Source organism: Mesocricetus auratus, unplaced genomic scaffold (genome assembly GCF_017639785.1).
Source record: "Mesocricetus auratus isolate SY011 unplaced genomic scaffold, BCM_Maur_2.0 Super-Scaffold_6730, whole genome shotgun sequence".
NCBI lineage: Eukaryota > Metazoa > Chordata > Mammalia > Rodentia > Cricetidae > Mesocricetus > Mesocricetus auratus.
Genome location: NW_024429184.1, coordinates 59,146,974 through 59,174,175, shown reverse-complemented (window position 1 = coordinate 59,174,175; position 27,202 = coordinate 59,146,974). Strand labels below are relative to the sequence as shown.

Genomic DNA, 27,202 nt, shown 5'->3' with positions numbered 1-27,202 from the left:
TTTTTCATATATAATAGAAGTTGACTTGCTTTCTCCTCTCCAAAGATATATGTGTATACTTACATTGTGTTTGATAATCTCTTGGTGAGTGCATACATGGACTTTTGCCATTGTTTGGTCAGTGGGTGTGGAGAGCTGCACCATGCCGCGCCTTAAAGATGGCGCCGGCTTCCGCCTTACACCATCCTGCCCGTGAGCGCTCTCAGTGATAAACAACTCCTTATTTGGCCTGCTCCCATCCCGCCAGGGTCACGCCATCATCATCAGATTGCTTATGCATTCTGGTGAGCCTATGGCTTGCGCACACGTGGCTGCTCAGGGTTGGCTGGCCTCGGCTATTTAGGGAGCAGGAGGGGTTTCTCCCGCGGCTGCCTCCACATTGTTCATCAAGGTTCCTGAATAAACCGCTTGTGAGAAGGATTCCTGAGTCGCGTCTTCCTTGCTGGTCGAGGTGGTCGTGACAACTGGGTATGTGTTTGACTGAGTCTTTACACTTCTGTTAGAAAGGAATCTAGTTAGTACTTCTTACATTTCAATATGCATGTCAGTAATATGAGGAGCCTGGAAAATGGAAGGTTCTAATTTAAAAGGGCTTGGATGATACCTTAAATTCTGCATTTCTAATATGCTCCCTGGATGAGGTTAATGTCTCTAGCATGGAACAGATTTTGAAGAGGAAGAGGGAAATAAAGTCATGTGCTGTGTATACACAGACACATTCATACACACTTTTGACTGAGCAGTGTGCCATTCAAGGCCTCCAATAAGGGGTTTGATTTCAGTTTTAGAATCCCAACCACTTCCTCACAGGTTCCAAGGTGCTTCTGAATGTCTGAGTATTTCTTTGCAGTATGGAACTGTCTTCCATTTCTGTCTCTGTTGGCAAACAGTTCCCTAAAGTTTTTAAAAGACATCACTGGTCCTTTTCAAGAAGAGCTCTGAAAAGAACTGCCTCATTGTTAGTGTTCATTAATAGTTCTCTTCCTAACAACTTGGATGCATGCCTCTTAATTTTGCAAGTATTTTAAAATTAAAATCACTTCCAAAGTATTTCAAATACTTCTGGCAAATGTCTGCTTGGAAGTGGAGTACTCAGCTCCCCTTCCACAGGTCCTTTCTCTTACAGTCCTGTAGACTTGTGGGTTTCCTTAATAGTCAAAAATTCCACAGTACAATCCATGTGTGTTGAAAGACATCTGAAATCACTGACATACATGCCTCAGGGTCTCAGGATGAAGCAACTATCAGCTTTGCCTTTGTATAATTGGGCTCCAAACGGTGATCTCCTACTTAGGTTCATTTACAAAAAAAAATCCTCCTTCTTTTCTCCTCCTCCACTCTTCAGTTCTTTCTTAGAGGAAAGCCATTTATGGTTTGGAGGCATTTCACAGGGTTCATATTGTCCTCTCTCTGGAACTTTCCCAAACCAAACTCCAATGGGGGGACAGTGCATCTTTGTATACATGGCAAAGAAGGTAATCTTGAATGTAATCATTGGGTTTTTATGAGGATTTAAGAAAGACTGCGGCTATCTTGGAGAAAGAAAGGCTCATGTTTGCTGTTCAGTCATTGAAATCTCTTTACCTCTCTATGTGCTGGGCAGCTAAGCTGAGGGACGTTAAAAAAATAGAAAAAAACTAGAGAAACCTTAACTGGCATTAGTTTCTCAAAAAGGCTGGGGAACAGAGATTCAGGAATCTTTGCTATCACTCAGGCACCCTCAGGGCTTTCAGAAGGACTGTGAGCCTCATTGGACAGCTCCAGCTAAAGTCTTGAAGATGTGAGCATGCTCTCTGGGGGGTTGGGGGGTTCTGCTCCGTGTTGCTACCAATCACTTTCTGTACTTGGTATGCTGTGGATTCCTCAGTTTTACTGTGCTCATGAATGTGTTGTTGAAGCTTTTGAATATTACAACTTGAGTCCTCCTAAAGCAACTTCACTTTAGTTAGGAGTTCAGTCCTCATCAAAATATGAACTCTCATGCTTACCCTTGCTATCTCATCACAATTCACTGATTCAGCCGGTTAACTGCCCTCTTCAGAAATCTACTTAAGCCTGCCTCATCAAGGGGTCCATATGTTTTTCCTGTCTTTTAAAAAATTACCTACAAAGGGTTAAAGGCATGCATTGGGCCACACAGACTGTGGGTGATCTGACTGGGAACAAATCCTAGGAAACTTGGCTGCCAGTCCAGTCTGCCTCATGCTCATTGGTTTGATGGCTGTGAATTCACACGGTGCTCATCATGCAGACACAACCAGAGGGACAGTCAGTCCCATTAGCAGGCTGCACTCTTCAGGTTATGTTTTTCAGAATACCATTCTGACCAGTTTTAAACGACCCGTATTTCGTTAATGAGAAAATGACCCATAGCTTTATGGTGGATCTTTTCATTACAGATTACAATAGCATTTGCTTTCTTGTCTCTGCCTTTGCCAGACATGGATTTTGTTTCAGTGCCATCTTCTTAGCAAGTCCCTTTTGGTTGCTGCTGCTGCTGCTGCTGTTGCTACTGTTAGGGTCTTTATGGTCTCCAGTGTACTATCTAATCTCTGCTGGGTAAGCTCAGCTGCTCTTTGCCTAAACTTTCAGCTATATGACACTAAACCTGAAACAGATGTTGTCTTGGCTGCTGTCATTTTCTGCGAGTTTCACATTTTATGCAAGGCAGGTATAAAGCAGGTAATTTGCTGACTGTGCTGTTTTGGAGAAAGAAAAAATGAGGGGAGATGGAATGAGAGGAGAATGAATATATAAATTATAGGAATAAAACCACATGGAGACAGAGAGCACAACCACTGGGGCATCTATTACCTAACATCATAGACTATAGTTTGGCCACTACTGACTTGCCTGGCATCCTCCAGAATCATTTTTGCGGCCGCCCAGATTAACTGTGTGAGTTGATCTCTTGATTTAATATCGGCCTGCTTTTTCAGCTTCTGGGTCATTTGCTGCCATTTTAAAGATGTACTGCTTGTTACTCAGCCATCTGTGTTCTCAAGAAGCCATGATCTGTTAATTTTCCCCCTTTTTCTTTCTTTCCTTGTCCTTTTGCTATGGGGAACAGGACTTAGAGAACATTAACAAAGAAAATTGAACCACACAGGAAAGGTAGCTGTTCAGAGAAAAGGAGGGAGGGGTGTCTTATGGTTTGTGCTTTGTAAGCTGTGGGTGTGACTCAATCTCCTCACCACCCACATAAAAAGGTTGCCACCCAATCACTGTTTTTCCCCCCTCTGTCTCAAACCCCTCCCCTTGGATTTTGGCTGAGAGACCCTAGGAGAGCCTGCCCTTTCTGGACTTTGCAAACTGACATATAAAAGCTGTTAGCTGCTTCTGCAGCCAGAAGTATTCAAACCTTACAGGCTTTTGCTCTCTGGGAGCTTGTAATAAGACACACTCCTCTTACAAGGTTCATGCTACAACGTAACAAAGAATCTTAAGTTGTTGGAGGAACAGTGTATTCCTTTTGGCATTTTGCAGAGGTAAGCTACTTGGCTCAGCTAGATTCTAACGCATGCATTATTTTAAAACTTCTCACATATTTTATTTTCTTAGGATTTTGTGTGTTCTGTCATTAAGTTCACAGAATGTCTGGGACATATTATCTGCACATTTTCTGTGACTACCTGTGATTTTCCTTTTCTGTCTCAAGATCAGCTTGCATTGCTAAAGATTCCTGACTGGAAACAGGCATGCAGTAATATATCTTGCAGTTCAGGCATTTGGGGCCAAGAGGCAAAGGGTTTCCATTCATTTTAGGATGAGTGGTCACGTGGTGTACTTTTTCTCTAACTCTAGAAAGTTCATCTTAGGGGGTTTGAATCATAGCATAGCAAAATGAGTAGAAACTACAGTGGTAGGTTCCCTTTCAGGCAACATTTATTTAGATTTTGGGAGAATGTCAACCCAAGCTAAGCTTCCAAGTGATAATGCTGTAAATCCATAAACTATGTCTCTTTTTGATGTTGTTGTTGTTTTGTTTGCTTGCTTGTTTTCGTAAAGACCCTGACTCTATGCTTTTTTTTTGCTTTAAAGCAAAGCAAACCTGGTATCTACTTCAGGTGACCCTCAAAATGATAGCAGTTTCTGCAGTCAGCCTTGCGATCCTTTTGTCCCTTTTCTGTGAAGCAAGTACTGTTGTCTTACTCAATTCCACTGACTCATCTCCGCCAACCAATAATTTCACTGATACTGAAGCAGCCTTCAGCGCGCCACTTCAGTCTGCGGATATCCCTAAAGCCAGGCGGAAGCGCTACATTTCGCAGAATGACATGATCGCCATTCTTGATTACCATAATCAAGTTCGGGGCAAAGTGTTCCCACCAGCAGCAAACATGGAATATATGGTAAGTGGAATTCCTTTTTCCTTAAATTCTGAGTGAGAAAGCTTTAATTTGCATGGTAGTAGGATCTAAGTGGACTACAGTGCCTGTGTGCCAAGTGATACAGGGTACATACTTGAACTGGGGAAAGGTTTTGACAGATCTCATGATATTAAATTATGTTCTTTCATGAATTGATATGCATGAGAGAGACAGGGGAGGGAATCTACATAGTTTTCTTCTGTGAGTTGCATATCCCGATGAGCCACATTTTCTATAAGGAGAAAAAAAAGTGGGATATGCTGACTGCCTACATTTGGAAAGTCAACTTTTCAAGCAGAATACATAAGGAATATTTTTTCTGTGCTTTTTGAACCTAAACGTCATCTTTACCAGTTAAAACATTTCTTGAGAATATTTCTTGAAATTAAAGGTCTCAGTGCATAATTTATTCCTGGCTAGGTGTCTTTCCCAGTTCTTGGACAAAGCTCCCACCCATACTGTTCTATTTGTATTCTAAGAGAACATGCTGGCTCTTTTTTCTTTCTTCCTTGTGATTTAAGACTTACTTTTTCAGATAAGAGTGATTCCAGTGCACTTACTTGCACACAGTTCCAAGTTGCCATGAACAAATTCTTGCTTGCACTTAAAAATAGACTATGTTTAAATCATTTCCCTTAGAGAGCAAGAATATTAAGTTGGTATTAAAAAGAACAAGTCTGGCTGAGGTTTATTTTTGGTTTTGAAGTCATGCTAAGTTATGATTTAAAGTTCTGCACTTTACTAGATCACATTGTCAAGTCCATTTCATGCAGTGAATACCATCAGTAGTTATCAGCTTTCTAGAACTATCTATTCTTTTTTAGATAGACTATTTGTGCCAGATCAATTGCTGGTGTCACAAGAAAAAGAGACCTAACAAATAAATCTAAGGGAATCATAGTTGATGAAAGTAGTTCAAGTTAGGCTGCTAAAATGCCTTTACCAGGATTGATTAAACTATAAAAGATGTAATGAGTTCTGGGCATTATCATATCATGATTAAGGTTGTCAATGCTGGAGTCTAAATGTGTTCAAATTCTAGCCCTGTCTTTTTAAGTGGCATGAGCTTTTTATCTAGTGCATTCCACTCTCACCTTCTCTATGATAAGGATAAAGTTAGTGTCTCCCATGAGGGATATTTGTAAGGAATATATGAGCTGAGAGGCAAAGAAATAATTTCAGAATTCACAGATACATAGTTGTTCATTAAACTTTAGATGTAATGAATTTCTTTGAACTTTCTGTAAAAGGGACTCAGTGAGGATGTACTCAAGATCTAAAAACAGAAAAAGTCTCCCAAATGCAAGAGAGCTGCAGTTATCCATACAGGAGCAAATATGTTTCAAAAAGCTACTGTAGATCATGAAAGAAGTAAGCACTGAGGCCTATGCACAATATCTAGATTACAAAGTGAGGGAGTGCTTTCTGTCTATGACCACATTGATTAAAAAAAAACAAAAACAAAAACAAAATCTCAGATGAAGACCAAGACCACTGAGTCAGATTTGGTAGAAAGCTCCTCTTGGTTCACATCATGACCTAACCACTCACTGTGTCCTCATACAAGTTACTCAATGGCTCTGAGACCCATTTTGTCTATCCCTTTTTTTTATAATGGGACTAATGGTATACACAATAAGTAATTGATAAATAAAGGAATGATATAACTCACTATGCTAATAATACTGAAAGCAGAGAGGTCACCAGGAGTGAAGGTATAAGTGGGTACAACACAGTACAAATTGGTAGAAAAAAATCACTTTTTCCTTACTATATCTCTCCTTATCAAGAATTAAATAACTCTGTATGCATTTGTTTAATTGCTTCTATGTGCCAGATTCCATATTAATTGTTTCCACAGATGACCTCATTTGATAGCCCACATTCACTATCTGAAGTTGAGATTGTGATCACAATTTTCCAAATGAAATCACTTAGACCATGAGATGTTAATGACTAAACTAAGATGGTGTGACCAAAGAATGATATTGTCAGATTAACACTGGATTGGGAATGAGGTCTCTTGTTTGTGATGTATAGCATATATCTACTGAAGTATATATCTGAGAATATGGTGATCACCTCATAAAAATTCCAGAAGAGGCCATAAACTATTCTTGTTCTGTTTATCCTTTTCTCATTGTTTCCTTCTCAGGTATCAGAATCCCTCCATCTGATTTATTTTCCAATAATCAAGCACAGTGTTCATTATATAGTATATATTCACAAATCTGTCTTAGTTCAAAGAATACAGTTAAAAACCATAGGCAAAATATTATGCTCTATAAAGCAAAGCAGGGACTATTTGAAAATCTGTGTCTTAAAATCTATGTATTCACCATTTACTTAGCATCTTCTGTACACTGGAACTATTCTAAGTTCCTAGCACACATTCATGAACAAAAGCAACAATGCTCCTTGGCCCCTGGGTAGCAATGAAACAGCAAACTGGATAAATGAATCAACTGGAGCAGTCTAGAAAGTAATGAGGTCAAGAAGATAAAGCTTGAGTCCAGGATTGTATACTCACTGGGGTTGTTGTAGAGTATGGCCTGGGTACAGGTGGAAGAGAATACCTGTTCACAGTTGAAGGAAGTCACAGAGGAAAGAGCAAGGCAATGGACTAGAGGAAGAGAAAGTTGAAAAATTTAAAAGTATCTTCACTTTCATGATTATATGGTTCAATCCAATAGTGAAAATGCTTTACCTGTGTCCCTTTTAGTGACATTCAGTGGCAGGCATGTATTAATATGTAGTTTGTAAGACAGTGCAGGTACTTGGAGTGACTCGACTTTCAAGCTAAGTGAAAATGTGGAAAATGTGGGTCTCAGTGGGAGTCTGTCACCTTGACTGTGACTGACTCAATACTGACTTGAACTGACATCAGCTGGGAAGCCAGATCAGTTCCCAACCTGTACTGTACACCTCAGAAACTCTTGGCTTGTTTATTATACTACAAAACAAATACTTGCTCTCTGAGTCATTAGCTGCATGCTCAAATTATCCTCTCCTGTGTGTTGCTATTCTGGAAATCTTCATAGAGAGATAGTTCAGGCTCAGTGCTTTCTCTAATTGCACTAGACTGCCTTGTAGTTCCTTTACTCTACAATGCTGTGAGCCTTTTGTCCAGGCTCTCTCCAGTCAAGTTCTCCTCCTTCACTAATTCATTTATCCAGTTCTTCATGTTTTTTATATTTGAATGCCAGCCTCTTTAAGGACATTTTCATACCCACAGCCATGTGCACCTGAGGTTTCCTTTGAACTGCTCTGACTTCTGAGCCCTCTATGTCTATAGTGTTGTTCTCATCAGAGCCAAACTTGACAAAAAGTCATCAGTGCACTATTGCTAACTTTCTGTTATATGTTTATAAACAGCATTAATTTTGATACCATTATAAATACATTTAATATTTTCTATCACAATATTTCATCCAACACCTTTGAAATAAAATAAATATTTTATAAATTCTTTAGAACCTCTTAAAATTAGATTCATTAAGTAATTATCTTAGATTATGTAAAATTAAATGAAACAAAAGAAATTTGAGCACTAAGATTTACAGTCACAAATTGGTCATAACTATTTTTATATAGTACCTGTGACTTTAGCAAAACACACCTTGTGCGCAATATTTAGTGTTCTAAAACAGAGTCTTCTTACATGAGCCACAGTGCAAATAGAACATAAAATGTGCAAAGAAACCTTTGCACTCTTGGATTCCTTTCTTCAGTTAGCTTCTTGACTAATTCCCAGGGTGCTTTGGACACCAGCTGCTTTTCATTCTTCGTAAGGGCAGCTTAAACCATGACTCCAAACCACAAACCACACTAGTTTCTTAGAATAAAAATTATCCCCCAAAGAATGAATTTGCAAAACTTTTGCAGAGTTCAGTTTGTAGGATGCTCTCATTCAGAGCAATTGAGTAAATTCATTTTACAAACAACTGAAACCTCTCCATGAGAGGAAGGAATCCAAAGATAGGAATCTTTGTCTCTAAAGTATAAACAGTGCAGTAAAAACAGAACAAATAGGGCTAAAACCGCCAAACATATAATCCAGCAGAATGCCCTTCTGTACGGGATTGATGTAGTAAACATGAAACAAACAAACACTGTGAAAGAGCTGGGGATGGAACTGATAATCCCCAGCTGGAAAATGATGAGCTCTGTAGAAGAGGGGAGCATGTGACACAGATCCTATGGAAGAGATGTCATGGCTGTGATAGACAGCAAAACAAATGGATGACCCAAACCATAGGCCTTTCTGCAGTCATGATTCCCAGGAGGTACAGAAAATGCCCAACACAAAAGGAGTCAGGAAGAGTGTGACATTTGCGATCAAGGGCAGAAGGACATCCTAGACAGATGGCTTCAGCACACATCTGAGGAAGTCACCGCATACATATGAGGTGGTAATGGCTGAGGTGCAGTATGCGATTCGTAGGTAAGAGCAACGAACACCAGCAGTTACTGTATGCACAGTGAGGAGCAGAAGGAAATATTCAGAGAAAGGCAGGTTAAGGACAACCCGATATCAATGCTCAAAAGGGCAAGAATAGAGGATAATAATATGGCAGGAAACCCGAATCACTTTTGTATCATATGACTTAATATATTTGTTTGATGTCTGCAAATCTGAGTTGCTAAGCTAAATATAAAAGGTTTCTTGTGGTCTTCTGGAAATAGGAAACGTATCTATTACCTAATAGTAGTAGATAATAAAGTAACAGTATGATTCAGTGAGCAAATGAGGCAATTAATCCAACCTCAGTAAAAGCCAACACATTGTTGGCCTTGAATGATAATTTGTGACTTGGGCATAAATAAAAATGCTAATTTAATTTACCTGGGCATTATGTAGAAGACAATGTGGATAATTTAAACCACTATTTTTTTTCTTGCATAGCTGACCAAACATGGCATCAGGTCTGAGGTAGGAAAATTGCTGAGTTCAATGCTAACTTAGGCTATATAGTGAGTTTTAAATTAGCCTGAGATACACAATAAAATCCTTTCTCAAACAAAGTTGCATATGTATTCTTGCCTTTTTGTTGCTGTTGTTAACGAAGCAATGTTATATGCCAAGCAGCACATTTCTTCTCATTTGGAAAGCATAACTCAATTGATTTTTACTGGGGATACTGAAATTTGCTGTGTCTAATTTAACTCTCTTCAATGAGAGCTTTTGACTTCTAGAAGAGCAGTGAGAACCACTGCCAGGAAATAGTGGGCGGAGCGTGTTGATTGACAGGAAGGAATTTTCCAGCACGTTCAGGGCTTTGTGTTCCTGCTCTCCTCCATAGGGATTTGGGTGTCTGGGCTTCTAACAGAGACCAGACAGGTTTTGTAGGTGCTTTATTCCCAGATACGCTCTGCTGCAGGTTACCTGTGTACCAATGAAGGTAATCTTACCTTGAAGTTGACGTCCTTTTGTTTTAATTTTCCACATCTGAAGGCAAGAACATTTTCCCTTTGGAGATTGTAAAAAGTGTGTATATTAAAAATATTAAAGCTACGTGATTCTGAACCTCATCGTTGGAGAGCAGAAAGAGTAATTGTGAGTAACATATGGGCAACCTAGTGGGTGGCTATAATTCCTAGCATTCAGTACTGCAATCTTGGTAGCAAATGATACTTGGTACCAAACTTGGAAATAAAAAATAATTTTGCTGAGTGCTTCTATAGAACCTAATCTCACATCTTGCCCCACAATTAACAGTTAAGAAACAAATGGCCTTTCTTCTTAGAGTGTGTGATAATGATGAGGTGGTAGGTGTAGGTATTTCCGGCAGATCAGGTAGGATAGGTATTCTGGCACACGGCCCAGATGAAAAGGTATCCTGGAGCTCAGGAGCCACAGAGTACCGAGTGTTATACAGCTCAGATGGAAAGGTATTCTGGAGCTAGGGAGCCAAGGACTACTACAGGCCACAGTAACCATAGCAGTTTACAACTCTGCCTCAGGGAAAGGCTTCCCCAGTGTTTTGGCTCTGTTCCAGCAGAAGAGGGTCTTGGGGGGGGGGATGTTTGCCCAGTGTAGCAGTTTTGCTCTGGCAGGAGACCTTTTCCGAACAAAGTTGCTACAGTTCATCTCTGCTCCGTGGAGAGTGGAGTGTAACAACTCTGCTCTGCCAAGGGAAGGTTTCCCCAAAAGAAGTGCTATGGCCCTGCTCTGCTCTGTCCAGGGTCGTCTCTGCTCTGCCTCAAAAGAAGGTCTTCATTCGAAGCTCATCGAAAGAGTGGAAAGAAGACGGGCATTGGTGGCACACACCTTTAATCCCAGCACTCGGGAGGCAGAGGCAGGTGGATCTCTGTAAATTCGAGACCAGCCTGGACTACCAAGCGAGTTCCAGGACAGCCTCCAAAGCCACAGAGAAACCCTGTCTCGGAAAAAAAAAAAGAGTCGAAAGAGTTTATTGGGAGAAAAGAATCCAGAAGAGTAACATGAACAGACACAAGCTAAACAGACAGAGGGTTAAATAGGGCTTCCAGGGTGGGGATTGGTCAGATTTCAATACTGAGCTCAGATTGGCTACAGGTCCTACTCAAGGATTGGTTACTTTTCTGCACAGGGTTAGGGTTAGATTTAGCTCTGGTTTCAGGGCCAAAGTGTGTTTCTTTCACTGGTCCTTTTTAGCCTCTTGGCTCTAATTTTAGGGCCAGGGTGTATTTCTTTCATTGGTTGTCATCCCAGGGACAAAGTGTGTTTCTTTGACATTGGTTTTAAGGTCAGGGTACATTTCTTTGGTTCTGGTTGCAGGGCCAAAGTGTGTTTCTTTGGCTCTGCTCACGGTGTGTTTCTTTGGCTGGACCCTTTTCACTACAGTGGGCAAGCCATTTAATATTCAGTCTCTCTTTCCACTTTATGTATTTCCTGTCACTTCCCTGGAGTGCAGAGCAAAGAAGAACAGAGACGGAAAGTAGTAGGTATATCAAAGAAGTGGACAGGGCAGTGTGCTACATGCCAAAGCAGAGGTACTACTGGCTAAGAGTACAGGAGACCTATTCCATGCATGCACTGAAGTAGACTGAAATATGTTATACAGAAGAGAGATAACGTGAGGGTGACTGTGTGGTTAGTATAGAAGGATTCTGTAAGATATAGGGTGACATCCTGAAGGCAAAGAAAATATATGACTCAGACTTACTGTTTAAAACAATTGAGTAGTACAAAGCTGAAGTTGTGGGACACTGTGAAACTTGATTGGGCTTTGCTGTAAGATCAAGGGAAGTATTAAAGGTTTCAGCTGGGAAATGACATAATTGTATTTGAATGTTACAAAGGTCATTCTGGCCGTGTGGTGAGAAAGGAGTGGAAAGAGACAGTAGTGGAGACAGGATGCCCAGTCAGAGGCTGTCATGGCAGTCTGGGTGAGAGATAATTGAAACCTGAAGTACATTTGAGGCAATGGGGTAAGCTGGGGCTGTGAAATATTTTGGAAATCAGGTCAGGAAGGGTGATTCATATGAAGTTGCAGAGAAGGATTTACAGGATGGAGCAGTCAGGACCCTGTCTGTGTCTTTGAGGGGGACAAGTCTCTGATTCAGAGAACCCAAAATACAGCAAATTTGAGAAAGCCAAGGAGTGGCAGGGGATTCCTGCCTGGTGAACATGGCTATGGATGTTGAAAAGCAGATAAAATGTGAGAAGGTGCATAGGTACATTCTTCCATGGAGAAAATTTGTGATAGGGGCACAATTCTCTGTAAGGCAGGTAGGGAAGGGTCATGGAAACTGGATTGAAGATTTAGTCTATAGGAATCTACTTAAGAATTGTTTACAAGAAAATTCATCCTAATCTATATCTGTTTTAAGAACCTAGTTAGCGCCAAGGTACTCCGTCTCACTTGAAACAAGCCATTTTTTTTTAGAATAACCAAAGGGCTATCTGGTATCTTGAATTTAATATATCTGAAAACTGTGTCACAAAAAGCTCATGGGCATTAAGTAGTTATAAACTTGAGGTATTTGATTGTCTCTGAGAATTTTTGAAGTATGGTATTTGAGGAGGGGATAGGAAAAATAAAAATACTAATGTTTTAAACTAGTTAAGAACAATTTTGGCACAAATGCATCCTAAATTAAGGTTTGGGAGATGGGATGTGAGTTCTTCCATGCTATATCATCCATAGAATTTTAAATCAGGTAACAAACATTTTGACACAAATAGGTAGGATGTCCAACATGTTGATTTTAGAATTAAATTTTCATGAAATCTTTTAAAATTCACAACAATCAATAAAAACAAAGATGTTATTTCAGGATACAATCTTTTCCCACTAATATTTCATATTTCATTTAGTTAAGCATGAGCATTTTACCATATCTCGCTCCACATTCTTTGGAAATTATTTTCCAGTGGACAAAAGGTAGCACATAGGTTACTCTTCAGACTGAGCCTTGAAGAATCTGGGATTTGCATGTGTATCTCAGGACAGCTTCATCATAAAGAAGTACATTTTTAGCATATTGTGATATTGAGTCAGTGAAAGAAATTGGCCACTCATGAAAATGCCTTAACAGCCTAAACTTCACTGTCAGATGACATGGCACCCTCTAACCTCCTGCAGAGTAGGGTCATTGCCAGATGATCAACAATTATTTTCAAACTTTACGATAAAAAGCAGATGTTAAACAATTTTTTAATGAGGGAAAATACCTTACAACTTCCAAAATATTCTCTAATGTTATCTCCTTTTGCACAGTGTTATTTTCCCTATGAGAAAGTGCTGGCTTTCCAGTGGCTTTGAGTTTTATCTATTTTCTTTTTATTGGGCTGCCTGCTTAGTAGAGATTAATGGTTAATAAATTAATGGGAGATATTCCCAAACTAATTCCCATTTCAGGTGTCTGCCCAATCCCCTGACCTTACTACCATTTTTAATTCCCCAGCAACAGGAGCAGTTATTATTTAGTGAACACTAGCCCTATTAAATTTGTGACAATGAGTCTTCAGTATCTGCATCAAGCTTCCTCTCATTACACACTTGAGAGATGAGGACAGATCTCTTCATTTATACATAGAAACTCAAAGCTTGGAAAGCATGAATTCTGTCTTCTACAACTTGATCAAAATGGTCTATGAAACAGCAAACAAGCTTCAAGCAGCAGTGCACTACCGCACACTACAGTACAGTGCAGTGTGGTACAGAGCTTGCTTACTTTGGTTGATTCATCTCTCTTATTCTTGGGTTCTTTGGATAGCCAATTTCCCTACATGCACTTCACCTGAGAATATCAGCAAGTATAGAAATAGTTTTAAAGAAGAAATAAAATTATTCTTGTACTCTCTATGCTTGGAAAATAATATAGGCAATCTGTCCTATCATTGTGCTAACCATCTTTGGATATCTGTTAAGAGAGAATGAGTAACTGACATTAATTCTGGCCTCACAGTCATCAAGTTTTCTTAACCACAAGCCATTTAAGTGATACATGGCTATATAAATCTGCTCCCCCATCCCACTATTGACAACACAGACTCTGAGAGAAGGTTTTACAAAGATATTTTGTTTCGGGAAATTCCTGGAAAACTAATAAGTATGTAATTAGGGAAATTCAAACTCAAGTACCTTCCTTGCCAAGGCACAAGTGTCGACAAGAACAGTATCATTAGTCTTCTTGAGAACTCGAAGCTGTGTAGCTTTGAGCAAAGAATGGCACTTACTGCTTGTCCTCCTTTAGATTAGATTCCAACAAGGGTGTATTCTGCTGTAAGTGAGATATTTGTCAATGACCTGGCCTGACCAAGAAAGAATAAAGGTGTCTATTATTGCACATTGTCCTTAGGATGATTGACAGATTTCATAGGCCCTTTACGCTGATTCACATTTTTGTAAACTGAGTTCAATGAAGATCTAATATATGTTTTAGATTTATTCATGATGGAAAGGGATTGCCAATGTTTTTTTATTTCTTATCCTTAAGATTTTGGGATTTTAGAAATGTATTTCTCTGACATGTTACATCTGAATTCTTTCTTAATAAAGCCAGCTATAGTTGGCACTACATGTATGAACATCTACGGTCTCTAATACAGGAATTTGACTCAATAGGTCCAGAATAGGGATGCATATTCCTTCCCAAAGATCCCAAGAACATTCTGGAAGTGTTATTCTGATGAAAACTCTAAAAGGTGCTTTAGGAACAATAAAATCTCATAGTTCAGTACTTGAGTCTCAGTTGAGGTTTTGGTATGTGGATCAAATATCCATAACTTTGTCAAGAGAAAATTAAGAAAGTTATTCCCACAATAGCACACCATTCATTACTATGTTCATTTGATTACTGATTTCAGGAAACGCATAGACACTATCAGCAGGAAATTTCTGTAATACAGAATGATCCTTACTTGAAAATGTGTTTCACTGACTAAAAGAAGCAAAATTTTAAGATTCACATTTTTGAAGGCTAAGGCTTTCTTTATATAATGAAGTATAATTTGAAATTTTTCTTGCTTGAAGTTTGGGTAAAAAATTGTTGAGAATCATTCTTTCTTCACTACCACTCATGGACATGAAAAGAAATAAATCCATATTAACATAATAGAAATAATTATACCACTGCATTTTTCAGATCATAAATTCTGGCAATATCCAAACTCCCAGCTCCTATTTAGGAGGGGTTACATCTTACTGTAGATAAAGGCATCTTCATGAATCCCCTTGCGTGGTTGCACACCTGTAGTTCCAGCTTACAAAAGATGTTGACAGAATGGTCCTGAGTTCCATAGTGAGATCCTGCTCAAGAAATAAAGTAACCTCCACAAGACAGGGCTTACCATTTCCCATTGTCTTCATGTAATCAATCCTTACAGGACTCTCTCCTTAGGTAGTTCTACATGCATTGTATGGTCATGCTGTCTTCCAGGCCCCAGGAGGCTACATGCTTTCCCAACCTATTTCTTTTGCCTGTCTCCCTCTGCTCCTAAGAGGTATCATTCTTTGAATATCATTTAGTATCTAACAAATAATCTGAATCTCCCCTTGGAAGGCCTATTCTTCCATTTGTTCCCACCTTCTCCTCCTCAACCTAACCATGATTCATTGCTGACCTCCTGGATAGTTTTAGAATGGTTCATATATGTTTATCTCAGTTTCCAAATGGCATTTCACAAATATCCCTTTCTAATAAGAGTAAGTCCACCAATTTTAAAACAGAAATTACTTTGTTAATGCCAATGAAGTGTGTTGATGCTTTTGGCTCCCTTCCAGGGGAATAATTTTGTCATCACTTAATTTGTCTATGACTTCTGCAAGTTAGCACTCTCTTGGCAATCTAACAAAAAGGGTCAAATCATCCTAGTTGTTAAAAATAAAATAAAACATTTTCTATATAAAAATGTCAAAAATCCAAATATTTAAGAAATGTCTACATAAATATCCAAGAAAATAAATGTCTTAGAATATTCCATGTTTGTCTCCCATGTTATTTCTATGGTGGTGTCCATGTTCATATGCAATCCATAAATCTATCTCAATGTGATATTTTTATTTCTAGCATGTTGTCTTTGAAAACAATTGACCTTTACACAATAGCTTTTCCATAGTTGACTATGGTGTTCTAAGTTATTATTCTTGTTTCTTCCTAAATTTTAGCTTCAATTTATTGTTTCTTAGGAGGGTGTTTCTTTTTATGAATGTAGAACATTTTTGAAAAATCATATTTATTTAATGTCTACGTCTTACAAATTAATTGATTAAACTCTATTTCTAGATTTAATACATTTATTTTTTGTTTGGGTGTTTCATTTGATTTGATAATTACCCTTTCCATATATTTAAGAAACTCATATAAATCAAGAAATACAGACTTAATAATCTTTTACTTTACTGGGAAGTAAAAATAACAAAATGTTAGAGAAGCAAAACCAAACTTCACAGCACTGGTTTTAGAATTTACCATATTTTTATTATTTTCAACTTAAAATTAAAATTGGCAGTAATGTCTCACCTATATATTTTATATTGAAAATAGACTATATGCTATTGTGAGAAGCTGAAATCTCCTAATTACTAGAAACAACAAGAGACTGTAAATACAGATTTCTTACCTGAAATTATTCATCTTTTCTAACTTTAAATTTTGTCCTTTTGCACACTTTCATACTTCATATTTTGGAATTAAATATATTTGCAAACAAGTCTACAGTTATAATCTCAAGTAAAGTTTAGAGTTACAATTCAATGGCCATTGTTTTCTTATTAGCTAGAAGTACTGATTGGGACGCATGTACACAGCCACAGGTGCCACTGTGTCCCATGATCATGTTTACTCTTACTCTAAAGTTCTCCTAATAGGACACATGGTAAGACAGCTTTTTATTTGTATTGCATTAATTTTATCTAATTTTTCCACTGACTTATATAAGATGGGAAATTTCTCCCAAATTTCTCCCGAAGTAACATTGCTTGTCTCAATTTTGAATCTCTGAGTCAAGTTCAAAATGTCTCCCAACTTCATGAGGATCCTGCATTCTTTTCATTTTCCTGTTATCTCTTAGGGCCACAACTCTGCCACATATTCAGATGACATCAGTTCAAATTCTAAGTCTATTTTTTGTCTTGGTCTAAATGTTTGCACTTTCATGTGATTTACAGTCAAGATACTTTGTTTAGCTCAAGTTAGCTTTTAATTTATTAGAACAGAATAACCCATGTTAAATATTTTAATTCAAAGCTAATTTACCCATTTATAATCAACTCATTAAGAGTATGAAAATAACCTGGGGGTATGATGGCACGTAACCATGAAGACTAACCTTAGTTAAATTACCCAGAAACACATAAAAATGTCAGGTGCATTGACACATGCTTGAAATTTCAGACCTCTGAAGGTGGGGCTCTCTAGCCACTCACTTTTGCCAATGGGCCAGTTCAAGGTTAAGGGAGATACCGTTTGTAAACAAATGATAGATAGGTAGATAGATAGATAGATAGATAGATAGTAACTAAACAACTGATATCAACTCCTGACCTCTGCATGTGCATGCCCACCCCCTACACACACAGGAACACACATGTATAATACACACACATACCCTATCCCCCAACACACAATGAAGGAAAGACATTTGTTGACTACTGTGAATTATTTTTTTGTAGAGTGTGTATGTTCTCAGTAGTGCTGGCCAATCACTGGCCAGTACTATGCAGCTCTTTTTGGAACTGATTCGGGGGCTACTCATGTATATCCAAATCATGACACTGTGAATCGGAAGATGATATCACCTCCAGTCTTCTAGTTTTATGAATGTGTTAACTGGCAGTCAGATGACGAATGACAGGCCCCCAGTTATTGATGATCTCTGTAGCCCAATTAAGGATAAACACAAGATCATTGTGTTTCATATCAGTGTTATGTGTACCATGCTGTGCTAGTATATTTAGTTGATTATAGTAAAGTATTTTTAAAACTGAAGGCACAGTAAATGATAATATATAATATGTACATGTATTTTTATCCTACAACTGTGATTAACAACTTTTCAAGAGATGCAGTTGGTGGAAAATTCCATCCTTTTGTCAACTTATTGTATGGTTTTACATTTAAATAAAGTGTAGTCAATATTTCAGAAATCCATATTTTATTACTCTTTAATGGAAGAACAAATTTTGTTAAGTCCATTATCAGTTAAACAAAATTTCTTTTCAATATTCTTTTAAGTACTTGGATAAAATAGTTTTATATTACATTCATTAGCTTAAAGTTCTATGCCAACTTATGGGCAATAACTTTTGAATATAAGAATTATTCATATTTGTGTCTTCACACTTCAACAGAAAGTTGACTGTCTTTGCAGAGGTCATTTATTAAGGGCAGGTAATGCCCATCTTGCTTGACCTCTCTATACAGGTATTAAGATTGGACTGCAAATCCACTTTGTGACTAATATTATCATTTATGAAATCAAAGGTCATGAAAATTTTGGTCTACATATTCAACTAACAGTAACTTACTATATCTGAGTAATCCCCACTAATTTCCTTTCTCACAAATCAAAATTGTTTCTGAATTTTATTAAAATATAATGTATAGAATCCTGTGTAGCACTTCAAAATTATTTTATTATAGTTATGTTTAGTTCACACTAACTGAAGCAGTATATTTTCATATTATTTTTATCTTTAATGAAGATTCTGAAGCTATTAAATGTGATAATTTCATGTAACTGGCTACCCTATAGCACAATATGACCTTTGAAAGTTGCAATATACTTGGCATTGGTAATTTTGGCAAAGAAATTTGAATAAATATGGTTCTATTTATTTGGGAAATATATGAATGGAATGGCTCTTTGTTTCTGTGAAAAGGACTTTGATAAATCAATTGATTTTGATGCGCTCAAATTTCATGGACCAAATTGTAATGTCCCTAAGTTATAATTGGATATGACATTTTTCTTTTAGCATATTCCTTCCCTGAAATGATGTCTGTGTTGCATTAATTTTAAGTGAATTGATCTAAATTTGCTTTGGTTTAGTTGCAATAGTCCAAGGACCCTGAATTGAAAGAACTCCTGGAAACAGGTGTATTGGGGTTCTTTTTGCTTTCTTTTTGTTTATTATAATGAATTTAGCAAAACTGAAGGTCTATTTAACTTCCATAGGTCTGGGATGAAAATCTTGCAAAATCTGCTGAGGCATGGGCAGCCACTTGCATTTGGGACCATGGACCATCTTACTTGCTGAGATTTTTGGGTCAAAATCTATCTGTACGAACTGGAAGGTAGGAAGTAGTTATCCACATAATTGTACCTCATTATATATAGATCCTACAGGTATCGAGTTTAAGTAGTATCAGAAATTTTCTACTGATTTCTGTGAGTCAGGAAATGGTGTTTGGCTTATGAATAATTTGATTTAAAAATCTGTACAACTAGTTCATAAGGCCTAGTAAGTCCAGCTTTCACTCTTACCTTTGGAACATGCTACCTTCATTTGTGTCCGTCATTGACCCCCACTGAATCCTAGAAAGCATTGTGCATGAAAGCCTGTCCCCAACCCCATACACCCCAAAACTCCATGATTTTGCAGAAGCCGTCTACATTTGTTTGTTTACATTCCCATTGTTCTCTATAATTTACACGCAAACAATGAAATTAGTACATCGGCAAATTGGTAAGATAGAAAATCTGCGTTAACACAAGTGTGCACATAGGCATGTGTGTATGTGTTCACTATGAGAAAGTTCTTACTGATAGGATATTTCATTCTACTTTAGAAGATCATGACCTGCATTCTATAACTCTATTCTTATGGGCACTTCCATTAGAGTTAAAGTATTTTAACTATTTCCATGTAGCTAATAAATCTAAATTATTTAAAAATTCCAACATAGTAAATTTTCTGCATAAACTAAGTAAGGCTTGGATGATTCCCGAATAATTTGTGTTTTTCTGTTTTTGGAATGGCCTGGCATGTACTTAGATGAATGAAGGCTCATTGGGTGTTTTTATGCTTTTCTCTTTCCAGAGAAATCAAGAACTCTATCAGATAGTGATTGCAATTGTTAGGCATGAAAATGAGCTTGTTAAGATGAATAATCTTATAATACGTTTATGGTGTAAGACAAGTCGACTGAATAGCTCCCCACTGTACTGAGTTCTCTTTTGCTCTTTCTCTTAACATCTAGATATCGTTCAATTCTCCAGTTGGTCAAGCCATGGTATGACGAAGTGAAAGATTATGCCTTTCCTTACCCACAGGATTGCAACCCTCGGTGTCCTATGCGATGCTTTGGTCCTATGTGCACTCATTATACACAGGTCATTTCAACTGCAGTGTTAGTTTTTGATTATCTTTTAAAATGCTTTCCTTACCTTGGTGATATTTTTAAGCAATATTGGAAGATACTGATTTATTTTTGCAGATGGTTTGGGCCACTTCTAATCGAATAGGATGTGCAATTAACACTTGCCAAAACATGAATGTCTGGGGATCTGTATGGCGACGTGCAGTGTACTTGGTGTGCAACTATGCTCCAAAGTAAGTACCAAGTTGAGCTCCATTTCCTGGATACTTGACTGAAGTTAGAGACTAGCATCCAGATGAGCATTTTTCAATACTTAAAGAAGTAAAAGTATTCTACAATACTTTTTCACCTGTTCTTCATCCCCGGCCTCATCATCATCTCCACAGATCTGGAAAATGGCAGGGTAAAAGTTTTCTTTTCACAGGAACAAGGATTATGTGTTAAAATTTTAAGGAATACACACTGAGATGCCTGAACTCACTAAGTTCTTGCCATCACTGCTCTGTCACCATTAGTGTGAGCATTGTATTTCATAATCATTGACACCTGTATCAAAGGCATCAGAAAAGCATCCTCTAACATTGATACCTGTATCAAAGGCATCAGAAAAGCATCCTTTAGAGATGCTATCAGGACAATATCTGAAATATCAGTCCTAGAATGTTGGCTTACCTATTTCACTAGGGAAGCAAAATATTGGAAAAGAATCCCTTTTTTTCCTTCTCTCATTTTTTTAGACTAAAATTTATTCAGTGTCATCATCCTGTACCCTACATAAATATAATACCAATTTGTCAAAGATTACAAAATCGTTGTATGTTTGAATACTCCTTACAAAAATCAATAAACATTTGTTAACATTTAATAAAATACCTTCTTGATAACTGTAACTCTGAGAATGACAAAGAGTTCCAGAGTTCTCTTCCCATTTGGAATAAGTACCAAATGTGCATGGGTTTTATGACACTCATGGTACTTTTCCAGCCCATAAAGGGAGGGGTACAATGTGTCATGAGTAATGACTCATCGATATAGTGGTGGGCCTGGGCCAATCGTGCTAAAAAGTTAGAAATTTTGAGATTTTCCTTCAGAATTATTATAATGAGGAGTATAAAAATATGTCTTAAAAGATATTTAAATCCTGCATTTGTTTGATAGTTTTACTTTTATGCCTTGCATCCTTCTATTAAGCTCTTTATCATTTCTCCTTGTTATAAATTGACCAGGTTGAAATGAGATGACCAAAGACAGATTTAAAAAATTCATTTAATTCTTCTGTTTCAGTTAAATAATAGAATTTCCTAATAATATTGATTGATTGACAGGCCCCAAAGATAAGGCATTGCACTAATATTAATGAATTAGCAATAGCATTAATATATGATAGTCTTAAAATGTTAATATATTATAGTATTAACTCATTGGTGATTAAGACTTTTAAAATCTGTACTGGGAGGTGAATATTATTTTTCCAATTTCAGTACGAAGTTTTCTGTAGACTAATGCTTGCAGTAGAAAAAGAAAAATGGAAGAAAAATGAAGAGAGAAAGATAATATATAAATAAATGGAGTTGAACACTAAATGAAAGAATGAATGATATATAAATTGAAAGACTTACTGTTACCCTCTATTCAATAAGAATGGTTTTTGTAAAATTTGTATAGAAATTTATTATTCATTTGGTATTCTCCAACAAACTACTTGATGTTTTTTGTTTAATTTACTTTATCATGTATAATTTGTTCCAGTGCTGCATTATATACATGTATATAATGTGTTTTGATCATAGCTTTCCCAGTGTCTGTTCTTGTACCTTATCCTATTCTGATGACCCACCTCCTTTTTCACAACCTTCTCTTTTCTACTTCTACATCTTTTCTGTTAATGATGACTTAATGAGTTCAATTAGTGTTACTTACAGGATCATGGAGTCTTAGGAACCCTTCCCCGGCTATGACAGAATGTTAGTGGACACAGCCTTGTGCAGATCTTTTGCAAATCACCATGGTTGTTGCGAGTTAAAATCTCGGTATTTTTAAACAGTGCTAGGAGGAAGCTAGCACAAGTTGAGGAGCACTGTGCCTCTTGGGACTGTGAGCAGAAGACAAATGTGGTGGGCGGATTGAGCCTGGTGCTCATAGTTTATAATATCAACAGAAATTGTAAATAGGACTTCATTACTTACTGGCAAGTTAAAATTCTGTTCACTTATTCAGAGAGAAAGCATTTAAAAGCAAGCAATATGGGACAAGCTGCTTTGGAAATTTTTAAAAATGTAATTTTCAGGGTCCTATAATATAAAAAGATCATCATGTGTCAAGAGGGTATGAGCACGTGTGTAAAAATAATCTGGTTTTGGGTAACTAAGCAGCCCTAATGTCATCATTTCCTTTTTCCTCCTAGGGGTAACTGGATTGGCGAAGCACCATACAAAGTAGGAGTGCCGTGTTCATCATGCCCTCCGAGTTATGGGGGAGCCTGCACTGACAATCTGTGCTTTCCAGGAGTGACGTCAAACTATCTGTACTGGTTTAAATAAGCTTATCCTTTTTTCCCCTCTGGGAGATACATTGTTTTTTGGACTCAGAAGCATATATGTATATTGAAGTTTGAACATATTATACATATTTTATTATAATCCTGTTCTCATTATAATGGTCAGTTGTTTAGTGTTAGTCTAGGGTGTTCAGTCTTAGATATAAACAAAGCATCATTTTCCAATTTTCTGACCTTAAATTTAAATTAAAATATTGTATATGTCATGATGCCATAGTTGCTGCATCCAATTCCAAAATCTTCATTCCAGGGAAACTGTGTTATTATGTCCCTAAAGAATGAAATGTCTGTTCAAGCTGTAATATATGTGTATTCATAGATATACACATGTACATATATATGCACACATTTATAATGTGTGATTGGACATGTAAGAAAAAATATTATGTGATAGCTAATAAGGAAAAGTGAAAAATATATTTGGGCTTATGGAACAGTTTCAGGACCATTTCCACAATACTCATGAAAGCATAGTTTGCACATTCATGATATTTGGAAATAATTTTGTTAAGCAATTGTTGAATTCATCCTGAAGATACTTTATTTGGGTCTACAAAGTGTATGCTGAATTAATGGAAGTTCCCATAACACATCTTTTGCTTAGTTTCATTTTTTTCATTGAGTATCTCTGCTAAGTGTTTACTCAACAATTACTTTGACTAATTTACTTTTCTGGTTATGTTCTGATGATGCAATGATTATTACGTGTGATTCTGCCTTTGAGAAGCTATCAGATATGTCCCCAAAACAGGATAGCCTAGTAACATTGTTATAAATTATTTTTAACTAATCATTTTTCATGTGTTTTGAGGAACAAACATATAACCACTTAAAGGTGTAATAGATGATAAGTGGTGCCGTCTTACATGTAAAGTGTCTGTTTTCTATAAAACTCTAATATTTAAATGAAATATAGAAGGTGTCTTAGTTATAGTGCTGTGAATAGACACCATGACCAAGGAAGCTAATAAAAAGAGGGCATCTAGCTAGGGGCTTGCTTACAGTTTCAGGGGGTTAGTCCATTGGAATACGGAGACAGGCAGACAGGAGACATGGCACGGGAGCAGTAGCTGAGAGTCTATACTATGATCTGCAGGCAGGAGGCAGTGAAAGTGAGACTGGGCCAGACCTGGGTTTCTGAAACATCACAGTCAACTCACAGTGATACACTTCCTCCAACAAGGTCACACCTTCTCCAACATGGCCACACCTCCTGATCCTTCCTGAACAATTCACTGTGCAAGACCCTATACTCAAATATGTGAGCCAAAAGAACCATTGTCATTTAAACCACCAAACAATATAAGAATCAACAACTGCTCAGAGATTTCTGGAGCAGAATAGGTTAGGCTGAACACGAGATCCTCAGAATACTGATGAAGCTAAAGAAAAGTAAGAGCTATGAATAATTAGGATTAGCATGTCGGTACAAAAAGACCAGCCAGAAGACTACAGAAGATTTAACACATCTTTGGACCCATTAACAAAAGTTTCAGGATTTTATAAAGAAATGTGTAGGGTTGAGAGTACATTCATCTCAGTTTTCCCTGCCATTATTTGGAAAAGGTCAATCTACCTACTATCTTGAGCTTTTGAATACCATATTCAGATTGAAACAAAAATACCACATGCAGTCAATTTTGTTAATAGAGCCCTCAATGGAAGTTTTCCAAGAACTAATTATGAAACTTTATTTTTTGTAGAAGAGTAATTTTCATTTCCTCATTAAATTTGTTTATGAGAATCAAGTAAATCATTACAAAGATTTCTCTTCTGAGATTAGGAAATAACCTGTCTTAATTTACAATTTTTTCCAAGGAGGACAATACACTATCTGAGCCAAGACATGGAACAAATTTTATTTCAAGTGTGTGTGTGTGTGTGTGTGTGTGTGTGTGTGTGTGTGTGTGTGCGCGCGCACGCGCGCACATGTGCGCTTGAGTATAGACTTACAGAGCAAGTAAATATAGTCACTTCAGACAGAAAACAACAGGGAGATCCTTATTTAAATTCCATGAACAGCTGCAGCTTCTTAGGTGAATGCATTGAAAGATGACAGATAGTTAATTAGATCCATTCATTGGGAGAAGAATCCATCTGGATACTGGGGCTACTTGATGACAAACAAATGGTCCAGTTACTTTTAAACACTGACAATTGGAACCAAATGTTTTATTACTAAGTGGCCCTGCCTTGTGGAAACATATATGGGCCTTATTTAAATAAGTATATCAGGAATACAATAGAGAACAGAAGTATTATATAATATGGAGTTGATCCGATTTTCTTTTTTTTTAATTTCATTTCATTTCCCTTGAGACAGTCTCACATATCCCAGATTGACCTTAAACTTACTGTGTTGTCAAGAATGACCCAACTGACTCCTGATCCCCTTGCCTCTAACTCTGAACATTGAGTTTGTAGGTGTGTGCTACCTGGTCATTGGAAGGAACTCCATTTGGTGATTGATACCTGCTTGCCTCACTTAAGAGTGTTTTTATCCTTAATGTTACTGAAGTAAAAACTATATAAACAGAAGTTTACAACTCTCATTTCCAGGTTTCTTTCTAGCTTGCATGGGTAACTGGGTTTCTCAGATAGAAGGAATGATAATATTTGATATGTAGTTCACAGATTTGCCTATAAAGATTAGTTCATCATATTAACAGAAATTCATGAATATTAAAATGATCACTATCAGACCTTCTCCTTGGCATGAACTCCATGTAATTCATTGCATTTATCATAGCATGTTACACAGTGGCTATAGTATAGTAAATGTTTAGCTCAGTGGAGTATTTAGAATTAGTTTAAAAGTTTAAACTTGTGAAAGTTGAAATGAATATCCTGCCTTTCCATGCTTTTAAAGACCCAAAATTTTCTAACACATAAAGGTTTGCATGTAGCAAACCCTCAAACAAACCATCAATGGTATGAAATTGAAATTAGGGTCTGCAGGCTTACAAAATTACCCTTTCAAAACCACAACAGGACCAGTAGCTTTTTGATAACATAACAACTGAGCTGAAAACACAATGAGTATATTTGTTATTCCGTCTGTAACTTTTAATGCTGGTATATAAAATGGCTATGTGAAATATTTTCTTTCCTGGACTAATGCAAATGATAGTTTGCTTGCATCAATGTACCGTCTTCCGTTTTCACAGGGGTGCTAGGTTAAAGGACTTTCACTGTAATTCTCAGAGGTGGAACAGGTCTGGTTATTCCATACAGACAGCTTTAAATAGTCAGGATTAAAGGTTTAATTTGGAAAGTTCTCATTAAAAAATAATATGAGTGACAGCATAGATGTCCCCCAATGTTGTTTATTTAGTAGAAAACTAACATTTTGCTACAATATACTTTTTTGCCTTCATGTGGGAAAAACAAACTCGATTTCTTCTACAAAATTCTTACAATGATAGATAAGCTTGCTGTGATAACATAGAAAATGAGTTATTAATACTAATACTTTTGGTGTCACCATGGCTCGGCCCTTCAAAGCTTCCCCACAATTTTGGTCTGTTTCTACTGTCACCTGAACTTGAGATGTTCATAAAAATTTCATTTCTAATTTCTACACATCCCTAGTACAGAGCAGACCAAGAGGAAAGGCGAGTCCAACCAATAAAGTCTACTCTGAATATTTTAATGAAACAATATATTTCCCATATTTTTGCAGTAAATAAACTCATGGAGTTTATACTAGTAAATACAGTGTGTATTTATACCACTTTAAGTGTTTTAGGATTATTCATTGTTTGTTGAATAATGCAAAAATAAATAGATGAGCAGTATATTTTCCTGAAGGAAAGCAATGCTGAAACTCTGGGCTGTCTTTTCCTTTAGGTTTCACAGTATCACAGGATGCAAATCTTCACATAGATGGAAGGCTTTACCTATTTAAGTATTTAGGGGGAATAAATTTATATTTCTAGTAATAGCTAACATTGTCTTTATTTTTATGAAGGTTTTGCATTGTTATATGTGTGGGTGAAGACACTTAAATGAAAATGCCTTTTTAAAATTGTGTCGTGGCTCAACTTAGAATTGTAAAATGTTGGCTAAAATTGAGAAAGTTTAACAATTCACTAGTTAATGGTGCTGAAACATTACAATCACCTATGGTTACACTTTTGAGGTTTCTTTAAAACTACAGTTGTTATTATTAAGTGTGAACTACCAATATTTATCTATTTTGGTGCTAAATATGTGGTGCTAAATGAGTCATTAGTATCAACAGTTTTAAAACTACTCCTTTTGTTTACTTGATTCAGAAGTAATAGCAAAAATTTTATTTTATCTTCACCAATGTATGACAGTTGAATCTGTTTTCTCTTTATTTAACAAAACAATGTTATTACATGTAAATATATTTCTTTAGAAGTGATTGGTTTCTTCAAGTGGGTATTCTTCTTTCTCTCTCTCCCTCCCTCTCTCCCTCCCTCCCTCCCTCCCTCCCTCCCTCTCTCCCTCCCTCCCTCCCTCCCCCTCTCTCTGTCTCTGTCTCTGTCTCTGTCTC

General features: G+C 37.1%; 1 protein-coding gene across 2 annotated transcripts; it reads left to right on the top strand.

Moving 5' to 3' along the window:
- The first annotated feature begins 427 nt into the window (after positions 1-427).
- Positions 428-26,623, top strand: Pi15 (peptidase inhibitor 15). Of its 2 annotated transcripts, none has more exons than XM_005066773.4 (6): positions 428-468; positions 4,042-4,352; positions 18,979-19,097; positions 20,004-20,136; positions 20,241-20,356; positions 22,528-26,623. In XM_005066773.4, exons 2-6 carry the CDS (start codon positions 4,080-4,082, stop codon positions 22,661-22,663), a joined length of 777 nt encoding a protein of 258 aa, XP_005066830.1. In that variant the 5' UTR covers positions 428-468; positions 4,042-4,079; the 3' UTR covers positions 22,664-26,623. The 2 variants fall into 2 exon arrangements, with proteins under 2 accessions (XP_005066830.1, XP_021080925.1); XM_021225266.2 differs by lacking the exon at positions 428-468 and adding an exon at positions 1,848-3,488.
- The last annotated feature ends 579 nt before the right edge of the window (positions 26,624-27,202 follow it).

Bases quoted from the DNA above. Each gene is read 5' to 3' on its own strand.
- Pi15 (XM_005066773.4), top strand. From the start codon at position 4,080: ATGATAGCAGTTTCTGCAGTCAGCCTTGCGATCCTTTTGTCCCTTTTC. The intron at 19,098-20,003 runs GTAGGAAGTAGT...CTTAACATCTAG, and splicing joins CTATCTGTACGAACTGGAAG to ATATCGTTCAATTCTCCAGT. The intron at 20,137-20,240 runs GTCATTTCAACT...TTATTTTTGCAG, and splicing joins TGTGCACTCATTATACACAG to ATGGTTTGGGCCACTTCTAA.